General features: G+C 44.4%; 2 protein-coding genes across 2 annotated transcripts in view; both read right to left on the minus strand.

Moving 5' to 3' along the window:
- Positions 1 to 4,651: 4,651 nt before the first annotated feature.
- ACTA1 (actin alpha 1, skeletal muscle) lies at positions 4,652 to 7,070 on the minus strand. Its single transcript, XM_054628823.2, has 7 exons — positions 6,901 to 7,070; positions 6,678 to 6,820; positions 6,192 to 6,516; positions 5,890 to 6,051; positions 5,486 to 5,677; positions 5,186 to 5,367; positions 4,652 to 5,069 (listed from the first exon to the last, which is right to left on the minus strand). The coding sequence occupies exons 2-7, from the start codon at positions 6,804 to 6,806 to the stop codon at positions 4,926 to 4,928; spliced, it is 1,134 nt and encodes a 377-aa protein (XP_054484798.1). The 5' UTR covers positions 6,807 to 6,820; positions 6,901 to 7,070; the 3' UTR covers positions 4,652 to 4,925.
- A 3,853-nt stretch (positions 7,071 to 10,923) lies between these two features.
- Positions 10,924 to 19,328, minus strand: part of NUP133 (nucleoporin 133) — a 30,230-nt gene continuing 21,825 nt past the window's right edge. The window contains exons 22-26 of the mRNA XM_054629964.2: positions 17,451 to 17,569; positions 15,906 to 15,986; positions 14,801 to 14,865; positions 12,299 to 12,387; positions 10,924 to 11,282 (exon numbers count right to left, since the gene is read on the minus strand). Of these exons, the coding sequence (XP_054485939.2) occupies positions 11,146 to 11,282; positions 12,299 to 12,387; positions 14,801 to 14,865; positions 15,906 to 15,986; positions 17,451 to 17,569 (491 nt within the window). The 3' untranslated portion in view covers positions 10,924 to 11,145. The remainder of the gene's footprint in view (positions 11,283 to 12,298; positions 12,388 to 14,800; positions 14,866 to 15,905; positions 15,987 to 17,450; positions 17,570 to 19,328) is intronic.

Consider the following 19,328-nt stretch of genomic DNA (forward strand, 5'->3'; position numbering starts at 1 on the left):
TCTTCCCCTGGGCAAAGAACAGAGCTACACCCATACAGAGATGTCCTCACACACCTGAAGCCTTGCAGCTGTTCTGGAGAGGGGACAGCCCAGCAGGAGTGTGGCAGGGCGTGAGCTCCCCTGCAAGCACAGCCCAGCTCCCGTGCCTGTGAGCCAGGCTCAAGGGCTGATTGGTGCTGCTGGTGCTGACTCTGGGCTGCCAGAGTCTTCTTACAAGGCCATCTTCCCCCTTTTCCCTCCTCCCTCCAGCAGCAGATTTCTCAACTTTAAAGCCTTGTTTACCCTGGAAGAGAGAGAAGCTGCTGGAAGCCAAGGAGTGAGGGCACAGGGGAGCGGGGAGTGTTTGTTTGGAGCGAGTTATGGGTGGGAGTGATGTGCCAAGGAAGAAAACTGCTTCCAGGGATCTATATATATGCAGCTCCCTGAGGTGGGGTTACAGAGAGGCTCATTCCCGGGCTGCCTGTGGCACTCCCTGAACATCAACAGCCAGAGCTGCCTCCAAGCTGCAGCTTTATTTTCAGAGCGTGGCCTTGAGCAGCCGAGACATCGACGGGGTTTGGCCGTGCTCCCTGCAAGCACACAGGGTGAGCTGCCAGAGTCACCACAGAGAGGGGGTCTGCTCACTGCTGGCCCCAGCTCTGCGCTGGGCAGTGTAGTTTAAGGCTGACAGGGTGTCCTGGAAGGGGGAAATGAAAGATTTCTCCAACATCTGCCCATCCCCATCACACACACCCCACAGCCCAAGGGGGAGCCAGCGACGCTCCAGCTTTCCCTGCCGCAGAGCAATCAGCAGCTGCTTCATATTTCAGATCCAGGACAAATGAAAACAGAGTCTTAGCAAGCTGCAAATACAACTACTTCCCCAAGCCTGCAGCCAGAACATTTTGGTCCCTCCAAAATATGTTCTGGCCATGAGAGCCTGAAGAGGATCCCCAAAGCCACCAGCAGATCCCAGGAAAGCACTCAAGGCTGGGGGATATTTCCAATGGTCCTGTTAAAGCAGCCCACACTGACTGGCATCTGTCCCACGTGGGAGCCCTGCACACCAGCACTGCCTGCAGTTATCCACTGGCTGATCAATAGGTTACAGTCACCCTTGTGCACTCCATTTTCCAGCACCAGGAGATGAGCCATGAAAATCTATACAACTGCATAGCTCTTTTTTTTTTTTTTTTTTTTTTTTTTTTAAGAAGAAAAAATGCCTGTTTGGTTCAAAAATAATTAAATAAGTAAACCCTAACAAGAAATGTTCAATTCAATTATTTTTCCCTGTGGATTAATGAAATAGAAACAGCACAAAATTTTCCTATAAAATAAAATTGTTTGAATTTTTGAAGGTCTTCATTTAATGCCTCACTTTAGAAGTTTCCTGTGAAAAGTGATGCTAATTTTCAAGTGGCCTCTATTTTGTCCCTTTGGTAAAATTCTTTTAATAAATATTTCTGGCCAAACCTCCATGGGAGGCACACAGTCAGCAGAGTACACAGTGAGGCTGCACTGATGCCAGCTCTGAGGGGGTGTTCAGGTCCTCCCAGCAAAGCCAAGCCCAGTAAATGCTGTGGTCAGAGTGCTTTTTATTTCTGCAGTTTTGGTACCCAAGGAGAAAAACATGTTGGGGTGCCAGTTCCCTTTGCACAAAGCCATCACCTTTGTGGGAGGGTAGCCCATCCTGGGCCACATTCTGCTCTCTGTGCAAATGCACATTTCCAGTTCAGCAAAATCTGTATCAAAATAAAATTAGGAAACCCCTCCTAATTCCTCCAGTGTGCTCATCTTCTCCAGGATTTCCTTTTCTCTTTTGTTCACAGGCTCCCTCAAGACTTTCCCTTAGAACCCAGGCTTTCCCTCAGCTTCTTATATAATTGAGTAATGGCCCAGGCATCTGCAGATCTGGGGGAAGCTTACATCAAAACCCAGTCATGACTGTGCCTCCCAAGCTCATTTAAACAGCACCACATCATTTCTGTCCTTTCAAGGACTCTTCCTCTCTTGAGATTTTCCATCCCTTGGTGATATTTGGACCAAGGGCAGCTTCTTGCATTGCCCACTGGATGTAGAGTGAGGTTATGGAGGGTTGTCCAGCACTGGTCCAGCCCTGGATGCAGATGGCAGTGGAGCCAGCAGTGAGCTGCAGCCCCAGAGATGTTTTTGGTGCAGGGAAGAGCCATTCCCTTTTGTCACCCTCCCTCCCACAGTATGTGAGTGTCCTGCATCCTTCCTTTATCCCCTTTTACTCCTCTGATGCCCCATTTATCCCTTTGCCTTTCTCAAAACAGAGGATGCTGATCTTGGGGATCCTTTGGGTCCTGGGGATCCTTTGCCTGCTGCCAACAGCACTGTCAGAGACACAGGGAGGGCAATGAAATTACTGAGAACTGCACAATAAGGACCGACCCAGACCACTGGGCACAAGCAAAATCCTCCAAACCACCTTCCCAACAATGGGGCTTGTGAGCCATATGAGAATCCAACTCATCTGTTTCCAAACAATCTGTGTCTTCAATTGCTAAAAATATTAAGGAAAACCCCAAGGCCAAATAAAGGCTGGTTTCAGGATAGTGTTTAAGTTTGAAATTAAAACCTGAGCAGGGTGGTTTCATAGGCTGAAGACTCATGGCATCCCTGTTCACTGATTAAGCTACAAAAACAACAAACCAGTCATTTCTTTTCAGCTGTAAGAATGTACTTTAGGTCACTTATCTTCAACTGGATGAAACTGGCACAGGGGCTGTGGAGAATACCTGATGCTGTAGGTTAGAGTGAGACCAAATGCTGCTGTTAGCAGACAATGACATGGCAGTGGCAGCATCAGGCTCTCAGTGCAAGGCAGTCTCAGTGCAAAGCAGAAGGACTCACCTCTGTCCACAGCCGTGCTCATGAGGGGTCCTAAAGTGAAGTTTGGCACTGCAAAATATTGGTCTTCATTCAGAAGGAGTAAGGATCTCCTGATCCCTTTGATTTTGATCAGGCTTGAGATGAGAGAGAGCTGAGCACCACTCCTGCTTTCAAAAATCAGTCTGTTTCATTGTGGGTTTAGGGCCATAAGTTAATATTATAGGTGAAAAAGTGGAGTCTGAGAATGCAGTCTAACTCATGAGGCTACTATTCTAAGCTAACTTTTATCTGTGCTTTTAAAACAGTCTTTTAGTTAAATAGCAGAAGCAGGTCCTAAAATCCATCTCATAACACCACCTAAGCCACAACTGAACCTGAGATTGGGGTCAAGTACTGAGGACTTAGGGCTGAGTGCCTCCCAAAGTCCCAACAGGAGCTGACAGATGGAGTACGTGCTGCTACACTAATGGCAGCAAAAGTTCGTGTTTGCTTTTTGAGAAGCAACTGTTTTTTGAGAAGCAACTAGTTTCCAGTCCTTCCCCAGTCACTCAGAGCCCTTAGGGCTGCCCTGTGACCCTGCTCTCAGGTTTCCCTGCTCTCAGGTGCCAGGGAAGGACCAGGGCAGCTCCTCCCACAGGCTTTTGCTTTGGGATAGTGCTAAACAAAAAAGTGAACTCCTGTATGGGTCCCACTTAAATGCAAGTAAAACCAGCCAAAATACAAAACAAATGCACCCTTAGCATAGCCACAGCAGAGCAAAAAAACCTTCCTGGGATGGAGGTTCATCTGAAAATCATCTCTTCTTTCCCAAGTGCTGCTGTCTCCCACAGCAAAAGAACACCCCAAAACTCAGGCACTGCTTTCATGACAGGGTCCTGTGCTCCAGGATTCCTCCCCCTTCAAAGGCTGGTGGCTCCTGCACGTGTGTCCTGACCTGGGAACATGTGCCAAGCCTGGCAGGGCTTTAGGATGGCTCCCAGAGGGAGAGGAGCTCCCAGAGGGAACACCTGGGGGTGTGTGTGTGTGTGTGTGTGTGTGTGTGAATGCTGGAAATAAAGGGGGATCCCGGAGCCCCCTTGGCCCAGTAAGAGAGAAATGAGACAGGCAGGAGCATCTTTCCCTCCTCCCATTCTGCTCTGCCTCCTCACTGACAAACAGGGCAGGCAAACAGCGGTGGCAAAGGGAAGCCCCTGGGATTTTCCTTCGGGCTCCTGGGGAGTTCCTGAGCACAGGACGTGATCCCGGGAAGGGAAGGGAAGGGGTGGTTCGAGGGGGCAGACGAGGGGGTGGTTCCTCAGCAGGCAGCTCCCCGTGCGTGACCACTGGCAAGGGCAGGCGTGTCAGGCAGGGTGAGGAAGTGGCCCTGGCTGCCCTCAGCCCCCCGGGACAGCACCGTGGCAGGTGGGTTTCCCATAAGTGGAGTGGAAAGCTCTTTATTTAACCTGCACCCGCCACCTGCCCTCAGCACCAGCCTTGCCTTCCTCGGGAGCATGCCAGGGCTACTTTTTTGGCAGGCTGAGCCAAAAGAAATGTTTTGCAAGCAAAGGCTCCAGGTAACCCTTTCCCACCTGGGACCGGCACACTGCAGAGCGTCAGGGCACCCTCCTTGCAGCAGCGTGATGCAACAGCAGCCACCTTGCACTGCCCCCAGTGCCACCAAGCAGCCTGCAGCACAAGGAGCACAGAGCTGGCTGCTCTGGCTGGGGTCCTGTCCCCTCCCCAGTCCCCCTCCTGTCTGGGGACTTCAGCCCGACCACCCCCACGCCAAGTCCACAAGCGATGGAAGAACCCGAGCAAATGACGACAAACGACAGCGTTAGGGGTGTGACAGAATGACTGATGATTTAATGCTTCTTGAAGTTTTTTGTTTCCTTCCACAGGGCATTGGTTTTAAAAACAAACAAAACGAGATAAAATAAATTAATTTATGTACACTTTACATACACTGTGTCACATGGAGCTTTGCAGCAACAGTAACCAGAAATTGTTACAAAATAGAAAGTTACATGGCTGTTGCAGGCCCTCAGCTGCCTGCAACCTTGAAGGTTGTCATCCTGAGCGTGGTTGGCAAAGTGATCATGTAAACATGTTTAGAAGCATTTACGGTGGACAATGGATGGGCCAGCTTCATCGTATTCCTGCTTTGTGATCCACATCTGCTGGAAGGTGGACAGGGAGGCCAGGATGGAGCCACCGATCCAGACAGAGTACTTACGCTCAGGCGGGGCAATGATCTGGAAAACACCAAGAGAGCTGGGATCAGCACACAGGACTCTGCTGCGGGGCGCAGGCACGGGGCTGGGCACAGCCCCTTCCAGCTGCTCCCAGGAGCTGCATGCTCCAGCCTTACCTTGATCTTCATTGTGCTGGGGGCCAGGGCTGTGATCTCCTTCTGCATGCGGTCAGCAATACCTGGGTACATGGTGGTACCCCCAGACATGACGTTGTTGGCATACAGGTCCTTCCTGATGTCAATGTCGCACTTCATGATGCTGTTGTAGGTGGTCTCATGGATACCTGCAGACTCCATACCTGGGGGCAGCAGGGGGAAACAGGCAGACACAGGTTAAGTGCGAAGCGAGAGCTCTGTGGGGTGACTCTGGAGAGAGGGGAGAGCTGCCAAGGGAAGAGAGAGGGAGGGGGCACGCACCAATGAAGGAAGGCTGGAAGAGGGTTTCTGGGCAGCGGAAACGCTCATTGCCGATGGTGATGACCTGCCCATCAGGCAGCTCGTAGCTCTTCTCGAGGGAGGAGGAAGAGGCAGCGGTGGCCATCTCGTTCTCAAAGTCCAGAGCCACATAGCACAGCTTCTCCTTGATGTCACGGACAATCTCACGTTCAGCTGGCGGGGGGAGAAAAGGCATCAGTGTTTGCAGAGGAGGAACAGGGAGCACTTGCGCTGCCTCCATAGCTCTGCTGGCACTCCAGACCCCCAAGCACACACAAGCTCCCCCCAGGAACTGTTTTTGGGGCTCGCAACGGGGTGAGAGCATCTCTAGAAGTGTGAGGGCTGGAAGCGAGAGGGAACTTTTTGGAGGAAGGAATGGTGCTTACCTGTGGTGACAAAGGAATAGCCACGCTCAGTCAGGATCTTCATCAGGTAATCCGTGAGGTCCCGGCCGGCCAGATCCAAGCGCATGATGGCGTGGGGCAGGGCATACCCTTCATAGATGGGGACATTGTGTGTCACACCATCACCAGAGTCCAGCACGATACCTGTGGAGACAAGAAGCAGCCCTGTGAGAGATGTGGCCACAGAGGGTCCTGCCCTGGGGGCAGAGTGCTTGTCAGAGGTAGGGGACCAGTCCTGGGCCTCCTTGCTCGGGGAATAGGAGCCAGGAGGAATTTGCACTCACCAGTGGTACGGCCAGAGGCGTACAGGGACAGCACAGCCTGGATGGCCACATACATGGCAGGGACGTTGAAGGTCTCAAACATGATTTGGGTCATCTTTTCACGGTTGGCTTTGGGGTTAAGGGGGGCCTCAGTGAGCAGAGTGGGGTGCTCCTCTGGGGCGACACGCAGCTCATTGTAGAAGGTGTGGTGCCAGATCTTCTCCATGTCGTCCCAGTTTGTGATGATGCCATGTTCAATGGGGTACTTCAGGGTCAGGATACCTCTCTTGCTCTGGGCTTCATCTCCTACGTAGGAGTCCTTCTGACCCATACCCACCATGACGCCCTGCAGGGGAGGAAAGTGGGAGCTCAGCAACCTCTCCACGGGCAGCAGCACGGGGCTCCCCGGCAGGACAGGAGGATGCCGAGGGCTGGAAGGCAGCAGGGATCCGCAGCCACGGCTGTGGCAGGGCGTGCGAGGAGGCTCGGAGGGGGAGTGCGCCGTACCTGGTGGCGGGGGCGGCCAACGATGGAGGGGAACACGGCCCTGGGGGCATCGTCCCCGGCGAAGCCAGCCTTCACCAGGCCGGAGCCGTTGTCGCACACGAGCGCGGTGGTCTCGTCCTCGTCACACATGGTCTCGGCTGTGTCTGCGGGGGCACAGGGCAGCGGGGCTGAGCCTCACGGCCGCTCGGCAGCCGCGGGCGGTGGCGGCGGGGCCGGGGCTTACCTGGGCTGGCTGCGGGCTCCGCGCGTCGGGCAGAGAGAGAGGCTCCCGCTTCTCGCCGGGTCACTCGTGGCCGCCGCGGCCGCCGCCGAGCCTTTTATCACGGCGGGCGGCGGCAGCGACCGGCCCCCAGGAATGCGGCCCCGGCCGTCCCCATATTTGGTGTCGGGCCCGGCGCGGCCCCGGCCCGGCGGTGCCCAAAGAAGGCGCTCCTGGCCCCGGCCCAGGTGAGCCGGGCCCGGCCGTATAAGGCGCGTCTGCCGAGCCCCCCCCGCCACCGCCCGCGGCCGGGGCCGAAATAATCCCCCGGCAGCACCGGCCCCGTTAAGGGCAAAGCAGGTGGGGGCGGCCGGGAGCGCCGCGGGGCTCAGCGGGGCAGGAAGCGAGCGGGCATCGGCTCCGCGGCCACCACGTGCCCAGGCTTGGGGCTGCGAAGGGAAACGCGTCCCTCCCGGGTCTTTCCCATAGCTGTAGGTGAGCCCAGGGGCAGAAAGGGAACTGGGAGAGAAGTGAAGTGACGAGGTGGATCCCTGGTTTGCAGGGCACACGGTGGCAGCCCATGCAACACCCACACCTTTACCCATGAAGTTAAAGCTGTGCATCGTTTCCTTGCTGTGATTTAAAAATGGAAAACAAATGCGCGGGATAACATCTGTCAGACAAATGCCTGAAGAGAAGCCCGGTAAAGGATTAATCCTGGGCTGATCCCAGAAGCCTGACGTAGTGGTGAATGCTGGTGCCATTACGAGTGCCCATTGCTGGCCTCTGCGCTCAGCCAGGCAACACGGGAGCCCTTCAGCCATCCCTGTGGCTCACCCTTTCCAAAAGGAGTGTGGTCTCACAGGCAAGTCATCCCTGACGAGCTGAAGGTACTATGCAAGTGAAAAGGAACAGTTCATCTCCTTCAGCTATGGGTATTTAGGCAGGGATTCCATCTGGGACACTTGGAAGATTTTACAGATATTTGGTTTCCAATGGAGAGAAGAGGCAGTAATGCAAGCAGATTTGCAGCCCTGACACCATGTTGATGCAAATCAACCTTCATGATCCTCTCAGAAGACACAGTCAAGTGTAAATCCTTTGAAAATTTAGGGAGTCAGGCAAGAAGGAAGAGGAATAGTAGGCCAGAAGCACTGTTCTGTGAGGAGTCGCCTGTGAGTGAAGGTATTTCTGCAGGTGATTTCCTCCACTGCAAGGCAGAGTAGACAGCTCAACAGAGAAGCAGACAACTTTTCTTCTCCTCTGTTTAACTTGTGCATCCTCCAGGTTGGCAGCATTCTTCTTTACCTCTGGCAGCCATTTAATTGCTTCTGCTATAGATTTTGAATTCCTGTCAAGTTGTTATTAAAACGTGCTCTTCTCTCACCCTGTTCCTCAACTTGTATTATTCTTCAGTTCTGTCATCAACAACTGGCAGTACAAAAATCAGAAGCCTGAGAGCACTTAAAGGCATCACAACCACCAAATCTATTTACAGAACTGTAGTGCTTCATTGTGGTTTCCAAAATACGGCTGGTTGTGTTGAATCAGAAATCAAGTAACAGAAACTCGAACGCCGCTGAAAGATAAACATCCTTAATCCTGCAATGAAACATGATGCAAGCATAAACCCACTCTATCCCTTCTGGTCCCTTTTATTTTCTCTCTACCCCAATCTAGTGTACAGCAAAGTACCCAAATGGCAATGTTAAATTCTCCCACTTCTAAGTAAAATATCATTTTCTGCAGGTAGATCTGATGTTTATCTGGATTCACTAAATGAATGTGGTTTTTGTCTCAAGTTGGAGTTAGTTTCCAGTACAGGGCACAAAGAACTCACTATCCACCATGCATAGCTTCTGAAACTGATCACAAATGACAACTGAAAAGCTTTCCTGCTGCTCTGGCGACAACAAAGGATGCAAATTTGTACCTCCCGTACCTTGCGTGCTCTCTGTTACTGAGAAAATAACTATTTAAGAAACAAGGTATATCCTCATTCAAGAGGATCTATCCATCCCCCTCAGGCAGTTTTAACCCTCATCTTTTTGTCACAAGTTTGTTTTTGTTACACTTAGAAACAAGCTAGAGCTGTGGCATTTGCCACCTTCCATATGCAGTGGTAAATGAAGGCATCCTCCTGGAGCAGTAATCTGAGACAGGAGTTCTGCACCAGCACAGTTTATTACATAATGAAGCAGAGGACAGAGAGGAGGAATAACCCTGAGTCCCAGACTCTTCAAACTTTCCAACAGAATAGAGAACCAGTTCAACATTACTAGTACAAGAACATTAAACATCTGTTTAGACATGGAAGTTATTTTAATGAGGCTTTGTTTAAGTAAACTCATTGTAAGTAGCCTTCTGTTTTGGCAATAGTCAGATGGAAAGCTGCTGTATAAACGCCAAGTGCCTCCCAACCCAGCAGTAGAGTAAAACAGTTGCAAACCCTACACAGCTCATCCTTCCCCAAAAACCTGGATAATAATTTTACACCAGCCATGATAAACATGGTCCAGCAGGGAACCCAGGCACTTGGAAACGATGGATAAGAGGTGATCAGAACCGCTTGCACCTGGAGCAAGCTTTCCAGGGCTTGCCCTGCCAGTCCTGACAGATCACAGAGAACTGGCCAACAGTCTAGGAAGATGAGATATCCCCAGAGTGATATATGGTGGACAGTCAAAGAGATTGCTCTTCAAGCAAAATTCAGGAGTCTAGGAAAAGTTAAGGCAGAACATATTTTGGCAGGGCAAGCAAACGCTTCTTCCATTAGTCCCTTTCTCCCAAAAGCCTGCTAAGTTTATCGATGTGAAACCGCCCTCAAAGTGACATTCAGGCGAACACGTGGAATTCCTCCTTTCAACGAGCGACGCCTTTGAAGCCAGAGCTGGGAGTTACACTCACACTTCCCAGCCATGCAACACTGCCGAAGAGCAAAGTTCGCTGCTCAGAACAATCTTAGAAGATGACTGCTAGTGCATTTCTTTCCCATATTAGTTTGAACCTCTCTACATAAATCTATTCTTCCAAACATGTTCAGACTCTCAGCCCAGCTTACTGTATTAGTACAGGGAGGAGGGAAAGCCACGGAAGGGGAGCTGTGCTTTTAAAACTAGAAACTGGATTCCCTTCAACCAATTTAACTTCTGACCTTCTCAGCTGTTAGATCAAGTTGTTGCAGCAGGCATGGAGCCAGACAAGTGAAACATAAGGGCGTGCAAGTTGCTCTGCAGTCAGTTTCTGGCTCTCGAGCTACATGCAAAAGAAAGGTGCAACACATCAGACTGCAGTAACTTTTATTGAAAGACTAAATCTTGCTGTTAATGAGAATAATTGAGAAATTGTTTCTTTTTAAAATTATTCCCATGTCAGAGATAACTAACTGGGGCACTGGGGTTAAAAAGGAAAAAAGGAAATCAGTAGTGCTTACCAATAGAGACCAAGGCATGGGAGTAAGGAAGATCATGCTGTACTCCCACACTTTCATAAATGCTTTCGAGGTTTCTTCTGACCTTAGGCACAAGCAGTTGCTGTGAATGACTGCATGGTGAGCTGCTAATCCCATTTTACATGTATGCTAGAAATAGCTTGAAGGGAAGTTAAATGGATACAATACTAAAATATCTGGAAAAGTTTAATTTAACAGATATGAACTGAAAGAATGGAGTCTTTGCTGGACCAGATGCTTTGAATGAGAGCTGCACTTTATTCCTTTCTGTCACAGACAAGCTGAGTCATCAGTGACAAGCCACTTATCCTTCTTGTGCAAATAACAAAAATGCAAAACTGAAATTACCTAGTTTCTACTAGGCAAGAAGTGCTGTAAAGAGTGGAGTTATTGGACAGAATAACCTGTTGCTTCTTAAGTAATGTATGCAGTCACCCAGCATCAATGTGTTCAGTATTTTTTCTGAACTGAAATCACAGCCCCAGCAGTGACAACACAAGTTTCCCACCCTCTGCAGTAGATCCCCCATTTTCACCCTGTATGTATCCTTGGGTCTCAGACAGAACACATTCTAATCAAGATACAAAACAAACCAGTTAAGTTTATGAAAGGCACAGAAAATGAAAACTTTATTTTTATGTCACCTGAAAACACAACTCTGTGTCCCTTGACTAAAGCATCAATGTCTATACATTTAAGGTATTATTACCCATACAGACTTTATCACAAAGCTTTAGCAAAAAACCAAACAGAATATAAAAAAGTAAATGTCAATTCAAGAGTTCTTTAGAAAAAATATTTTAAAGTCCCAGTGTGACTCATGCTTGTCCCTGAACATAAAGTTCATAGTTTGCTTTTAACACAAATTCGAAGTAAGAGTTGTATTTCAAGTTGCCGAGTTCATTTGCTTGAAGCAAGTCCTTCACCTCTGGTAAATACTCACTTAACTGAACTCCTACAAAACAAAATCATTTATTACATCTCTGATTAAAGTACTTTGCATTAGCAGTTAGTATCATTTTTAAGTAAACAGCCTGCCTGCATTACAGCTAAATTACTCTTTTGGAATTGGGAAGCTCTGACTCTATTATACACGTCAAGAAATACAATAAAGCTTAAGTAGCCTATAAAACAGAGTTAATTTTTTTTTTTTATCTAGAGTTCAGTAATTCAATGATTAAACCATAAATCCAAGCCTTTACATAGCACTTCATCAAAATAAAAATAAATAAAAAATAAAAGAAAGGCAAGAGAAAAGGAAGCTCAGTCATACAATAACTATATATCAGTTGCAACAGTTCCAGCGTAGGGTGTGCAAGTCTTAAAAATGTAAGGGAATTGACAGGATTGAACACACAAAACTGGAACTTTTCTGAAGTACTTAAGTTTTGTGCTTTTCACATGAAGCCTTATGTGTTCTGCAAAATGTTTCTATGCAGTAAAATTTGAAACAGGCTTTGACTCCCAGTTGTTTCCCTTCTCTCCCTCCCTCCTTCAGCTGTAAATTCCATGGCCATAACCTCCTATAGTCAGTTTTAAGTGGAGAATGGGAGGTGTATTTTTTTTGTTTTGGCTTTTGGAGAGAAAAAACAAAAGCAAAAAAAAATGGCTAAAATAGATTAAGTCCTACTGAATAACAGTCAATTAGTTACTATCCTGTATCTTACAGAAGAGACATATTTACCCCCAAAAGACCTCCTTTACTGTACAGTAAGCAACTGCTAAAAATGTGTTCAGTGCTCTACTGAGCAAATAACTTTAAGATACTAAGATTACAACCAAGAAATGTGCTCATCTCTTATCTCCCTGAACAGTTTACAGAGATAGAATTAGCTCCAAATGATTTTAACTGCCTAGTGGAATGAATTTTTTTTATTACTCTGAGAATTTATTTATGCTACTTTTTACATATTGATCTTAAGCAGCTTTTGAAACAACAATTTTATTCAATTATATTTAAGTACACTTTACCTTCTTTCAACAGCTTTTGTAGTATTTTCACAAATATACTATCTTTAGATGCTTCAATTGGATCATCTCTACCATCCGAACAAGACCATCTGCAAGTCAAAGAATAATTTTGGGAAAGAATTACACAGACAAAATAATAGGAACACTAACAAGAAAAAAAAACCCTCAAACCACAGGAAAATTAGATAAATTATCAAAGGTGATTAATACATGTCCATTTGGAAGCATTATGTGCTTGGTTATAGCTCAAAGCAAGAGGGTTTTTTTTACCTTGTGTCAATTAGTCATTATTCCAGTAAAACTGGAACAAAACTGCTCTACTTTAATGTAGTCTAGTTAGGAAAAGAACAGAAATGTTTCCTATTTTTAAACCATTAAAAATCCCAACCAACAGAGATATTTCCTATTTTTAAACCATTAAAAATCCCAGCCAACAGAGATGTTTCCCATTTTTAAACCATTAAAAATCCCAACCAAACGACATTATTTCTTTGATAATATAAAAGTATTATCCATTGAGATAAGAACTACCTATTGTGAGCAATTATATTTTACAACTGAGGTGATGAAAGTGTAGATTTTTTCTTTTGGTAGAATAAAACAAAAGAAGCAATTCTCTAACATGAAAAAAATCAAAACAAAACAAATATCAAACACTGAGAAAAGAAATGGGGAAAAAATTGCAAGATCTAAGTTGCAGGCCTGTGAACAACACACACAATCACAAAACAAACAGTTTATCTACTCTGTGATTAAACGTAAAGACTCATGAATACCAGTCTCATTTGTGATAAAAAAAAATCCCAAAAAGATTTTTCTAAGAGGAAGATTGTTTTAAATGACAATTTTTCATCCTTGCAGAGCTTTATATGCTCCAGTTTAAATTCAACACCAACCTAACTTGTTTTGCTGTGATTCTAACCTTTCAGTTGTTACAATTTCCTGTTCCATGTGCTAAGCTGTCAGACAAAACTGGTTCTCATATCACTCCCTAAACTACCACAGGCCTGTGGGACGTGCTTGTAACAGATCTGAACCTGGATCCAGCAGCTATTATTGACAAATCCTCTGTACTTCATTGGTTTTACCCTGGATGTCTCTTCAGCTCCTAAATGTCTAGGATTACATCTTTAATTCCACTGGGAAGAATGTGAGGAAAGGAGGGAGGGAAGGGGGATTTTCTCCCCTTGGGCACAGAGGAGGACAGTGAGGACACAAGCAGAGCATCAGGAGCTGACTCAGTAAGGCTCTCCATCCTACCCAAGAACCTTCTCACCATCTGTAGCCCTCAAGTTAGAAACCACAGGCCATCCTGAAAAGTAGGAACTGTTACATCTCTAATGTTTACTTTTGCACAGAGATGAAAGTTAACACCACCTCTCTGTAAGCCTTTGTGAGACTTGCTGGACTGGAAATTCAGCTGAGACATCAAGTTTTCTGCCCACTATTCAGTGTAGAGTCTGCATCTCAAATTGCCTCTGCTTAGCTGCCAGAGTGGCCAAAATCTTGTCACCATTGTACATACTTGAACAGTTAAAACACCTCATTGAAAACCCTGTGCTTGTCCAGGGTAGATAGATCATAAACCAATAACTGGATTGGTGCCATGCAGGAGCTCTGAATTTTTCTGTCTTTAAAATTACAGGAATGGAAAACACTTGGAATAGTGTGAACCTCTCTCTGCTTATGATTTGTGTTATATATGGACATAACTTAGCCATGCAATTAGGAATTATTTCCTAGACACCACTGCCATTTGGAATCTGTCCTATCCATAAGTGTGAATCTAAATGCTGCTTATTTCCATTTTAATCACAAATGGCACAGTGCATTTGGAATGTATTCTCTCCTCATCTTTTCTTCCTTAGCTTCCTCTTGCAACATAGGTGGGAGTTAGGAAAGTCAGAAGACTTCTGAGAGTTGGAAAGGAAAGGGAGGAAATGCCATTTGTGTTATTTAACCTGGGAAAGAACAGTACCACTGTTTTATGAGAAGACCCCTGTGACCAACTGGATTCTGCCTGTATTTAGTTTTAAACACCCACAAGAGTGGCTTTTCTAAGCACTGGTTAGGCTTTGATCTCTTACAACCAAAAATGCAGCTTTAACTCAAAAAGCTCATGAAATTGCCAGTGTGGTTCAATGGCAAAACCCAAGTGAAATATAAGCTTGCAGGAGTGACCTCTGCCTGTGTTATCTTATTAAAAAGCTTCTACTTGAGATGCTTCATAGGAAAAGAAAAAGGTTAAAAAAATTCAGCACTGGTCGCTTCTTTTACTTCAGGAAAGGGTTCAAGAACAAAAGCTGCATGGGCTCATTTCTACATCAGGTGATTTTTTTTACTGTGGTTTCACTTTATAAATAAGAATACATGTTCTGATCAGACACATTACACTTTACTAACCTTATCCTGTGAAATTAAGTTTTTTTGTGAATTAGAGAATAGAACACTAAAATATAATTCTGGAAAAGTTGTGTCTCAGGAACTTATATTGATACTTACCCATCCCTTTGGAGAGCCTTACAGAGAATTTTAAGTTTAAGATCATTTACATCCACTTCTTCTTCCTTCAATTCATATAAGGAGAAAAGACAGACATATTAAAATTCTAGGGTTTTTTACAAAGAAATAATCACACTATCATGCAGATTGCACCAAGGAATTAGATTCTTCAATCACCAAACGCTCTTTTTAACATATGATGTTTTAACAGATGATCTGATTGGACTTTTGAAACACCAAACACTGTTTGTTTCCATTTGAAATCTTGGATTCAGACTTTCTACAGCATCACTTGACTGCTGACAACCAACTAACACAGCTTGTAAAAGGCACAAAAATATCAATTTGTAAAACATTGTATTCTAGGCAAATTTTATTTTACCACATGATAAAAGATGAGTGGAGTCAAAGCTCTTTTTTTGGTATGGCCAAGCTAACTAACATGCACTAGTATCCACATTAGGATATATGTTATATAAAAACATTAGTAAATGCTTTCAAATATATACATTTGATTTGAAAAGGGCAGTTTCTTCGTTGCACAGAAACCACCACCTCTGATTTGTGCTGAATGGTTCTATACAAGTTGTTAGGAATTTTAGTATCTGTGGGAAAAAAAAAATTGAAATTGCGTGGGTTTAAAGTAACATTTATTTTATTGAGAAGGAAAAAAATACAGTTGGAAAAAAGCAGATGGCAAATCTGTGGTTCAAAGCTATTTACATGTTAGAAAGTGGTGACTATCCCACATTACCTCATGACAATCAGTGAAACAGTCAAGAGGGAAGACACAAGAACTAAACTATGAAAACAAGTTGATCTTTGTCCTGTTTGGAGACAGCCTGTAGGGAAGCAAGGCTCCAAAAAGAAACTATAGACTATAAATGGGAAGTGAAGATGAAGAGTGTAATTTTTCTTAAATTATCTAAACGACATTTGGCATTATGTCTCCAGTGACTTAAAAACAAACTGAAAAAAGACATCAGGGGTTGCTTTAATTACCATACACTAAGCTAATATGTTAATTAACTACAGATGCACCACCCTAGCTTAAATAATAATAAAAAAGTCTCTAGGTTAGAAATCCTTTGAAAAGTTCTCCTACCTCATCAATATATTCCAGCAGATCAAGTGCTTTCTTGAAGTCATATTCATTGGCTCTTCTGTTCTCATCACATATGAACAACTATGAAATCAGAGATTAACATGGAGAATTATTTTTAGCCTACAAACTAATGTAACTGGTATCAGGGACAACCCACTGTGGGAAGACCACCACATATTTTCTACTTACATGACCTTCTCATGAAAATATGTCTTGATTCAACCGCTAGTATTTTTATAGTAAGGAATATACTTAAGGTTTTAGGGCAGCATTCCACCTACGTGACAATGGCCTGTGGACAAATGATACTGGATACAAGGCTGCTGGGTTTCAAATTTAAGTGCCATTTAAGGCTGTAACATTCCTGGACTACTGTAGGCAGAGCTCAGCTCCACAAATAAGCTCTCCGAATTATTTCGGTAATTAAGCTCAAAGCAGAACTTCAGCACATGTGCTGCCTTTCACCCCTTAAAAACAACAAGCTCCCCTCAGTATTTCATATCACCCAACTATAAATTAGTGCTTCAAAGAAAAATTAACATTAACACTCTTTTAATTTACACTTGCTGAGTTTCATTTTTGCATTGCAAGTAGCAAGTATTAACACTAGTTTGACAATAAGAGAGAATTCATAAGGAAAACTATTGTGGTGCCAGCACTTGCCAAGTCCTGACTGACACTTCCTACCCTTCCCTAATCCCACAGATAGCCTCACTTAAATACACAGGTAAGGACTTCACAATCTGCTATTAGCACAGTTTTAAGAAAATGACCAGAATGTAAACAAGCAGCTTGTTTACATGCTAGCTTTTGATTTTCCACAGGATTACAGAAAAAGACAGAAATATTGACAGCCAGATATAAGTGGCTTCTTTTACAATGTATTGCTGTTATTCATGGAGTATTTTCTGTGTGCATCACTGGATGGTAAAAAAATGTGGCAAACAAGGCAGAATCAGTAAGGCTACCGGTTCCTGGCTGATCCCAGAAAGGAGTGTGAAAAAGGAATCAGCACTATTACTCATCCCGGTACTGGAACAGTTCTAATTTTTGTTTCATGATGGGTTGGATTTTTGTAAAAGAAAACAAAAGTAGAAAGACTTCCGGTGCCTCTATGCAACAGATGACCAAAAGCCTCTTCCTGCTTCTAGTACTTCCCTTTTCTATCTTGCAGCATCCTTCTCCACTAAGGTAGAATTGTTTGTTCATTCTGCCCTACCAAGTTCTGCTCTGTCAAGAATGTAAAGGAAGGTAAAAACTGTCTCACATCCAAAAACTGGTTTAGACCAGTAAATCAACTTCTGGGACTGATGTCATTTGCTTTTTCTTGCAGCAACACTCCAAAGCACACATTCAACAGAAAAAACTAGGACCAAACCCATCATTTTGATGTTTGCTGGTAGAAACTAGGTGAAGTCAAACTAATTCATACATCTTAGCAAGTTATGTAAGGGATAAAGCCAGCTGTGACCTTCCCATTTATTTCATCACAAAGGGGCAGAAAGCATACTGGAAGTTGTAATGAAGACAACATGGGACACGTACATCAATGAGCTGAGATGCAGACAGCACTGGCATATCGTTGAGGTTCAACTGCTTCTCTGCCAGGAGTTGTTCGGGAAGCGTCTCCTGATGTAACAAAAAGCGCTCCTGCTCTGATATTTCTTGTAGTCATTTAAGGAAATGAATGTTTCATGTTACTAAAATGTAATAATAAATTTTGTGGCACAACAGCAACTGTCAAGCCACAATATTATTCAAGCCTACAAGCGTTTGTTCTGAAGCATTCCCTTTGGACTCTCATCCATGTTCTCAAAGCACAGAAATACTTCCACTTCAATACTGCCTTCCCAGGGAACCAGTTCTTACTTTCCACTCATGTTCCCAGTGTAATGAAAATGCATAACTCTAATTTTGCCCCAAAACTTCAAAATTAATACAGAAGATTGGATGGAAGCTGTTGCACTGCACAGGAAAATGAGCTGGTTGCAACTTGAAGGAGCTGTGCCATGGACAAGTCCCATCTCATGAACTGTTCAATTTTTGGCTGTTTTATATTTGACAGTATGTGCTGCTTTAGGATGAAAAACTTGCTAGTCTAAGACATCCAAAATGGAATAATATCTACCACACTGTATGAACCCTCTCCTTCCCACTAACTTTCACTGCATGTTAGAATAGCGAAAATAATTCTGTGAAGCATTTCATCTGTTTAGAGGAATAAGCAAAATGTGGCAGAAATAATTAGTCTTTCTTTATCAACAGGAAAGTGATACATGAAGAGTTTAAGTTTTAATAACTACATCATGTGCCACACAGAAATGTGCAGCAGAATGCAGTCCAGAACAAATTTTGAGAGTGCTCCAGTCCACTGAAATAAAGCTTTGATTATGTCATTTGTCATTTTCAAACTTTTCTATTTAAAGGTGAGATTCTTCACATCAGCATAGGCATTTTCACGGTGATAAAAAACAGATTTAAACTTCAAGATTTCATGCAATGCTATACAACTTAAAAGGCAGATAATACATTATTATTATTATGAGCTAAAAATAATTTTTAAAGCCTACTTAGTTAACCTAATTACTACCAGGCTTTTTTTACAGGATTTAAGAACTATTCATTACATAAATACGCAGATAAACAGAAGTAAGCTTGAGCAGCAACCCTGAGTCATATTCCAAAGCTTCCCCCTGGTGGCCAGAATCCTTCAACCAGTAGTGCAAAATTGCTTTTTCTCAAACTCACAGCACATGTGCTGCACAAACAGTATTTTCCAAAGGGGTAGGAATGGCAGAGCAGTGGAACCATTGCATTTGGTAATGAAGCAGAATAGATATTTGTACTTCTCCCATTCACATAATTTCAGATACAGTACAGCAAAACACTGTCATGGTAACCTTCCTAGATAGAGAGCAAAACCCCGAGAAAGCACTTGATCACAACTGTATATATTTGCAACTGCATTAGTGCACTACAGCACAGTTACGGGGTTTCCTTGTATAGCCTAACAGCCTCAGACTTGAGAAGAATTCAACAGTGAAAGCCATTCTATAAATGGGCTCTAAGAAATTAATTATTTTTTACCTTGCATCTGAAATATAAAATGCAGATTCATTAAAACACATTCAGTGTAAATGGCTGACAACTTTCAGCCACTTCTCAAAGTACAGGTGCAGCTTGTTATTTTTGCCAATATTATACATTTTAGTAGAAAAAGTGTAAAGGTACAGATTTGCCATGCTCCTAACTCACAGATGAAAGTGAACACTGAGGTTAGTGCCTCACGCTCTTCCTTGTGCTTTCTAAAATGAGCAAAATCATCAGCCCATTTATCCTTACCTAGGTCAGCGCCCTCAACATAAAAAAGTCAACAATCTCCAAAATTAATGGGATTCTAATTCAGTGATTTAGTAAGTCTTT

This window comes from Agelaius phoeniceus, chromosome 3 (assembly GCF_051311805.1).
Source record: "Agelaius phoeniceus isolate bAgePho1 chromosome 3, bAgePho1.hap1, whole genome shotgun sequence".
In the NCBI taxonomy this organism is placed as follows: domain Eukaryota; kingdom Metazoa; phylum Chordata; class Aves; order Passeriformes; family Icteridae; genus Agelaius; species Agelaius phoeniceus.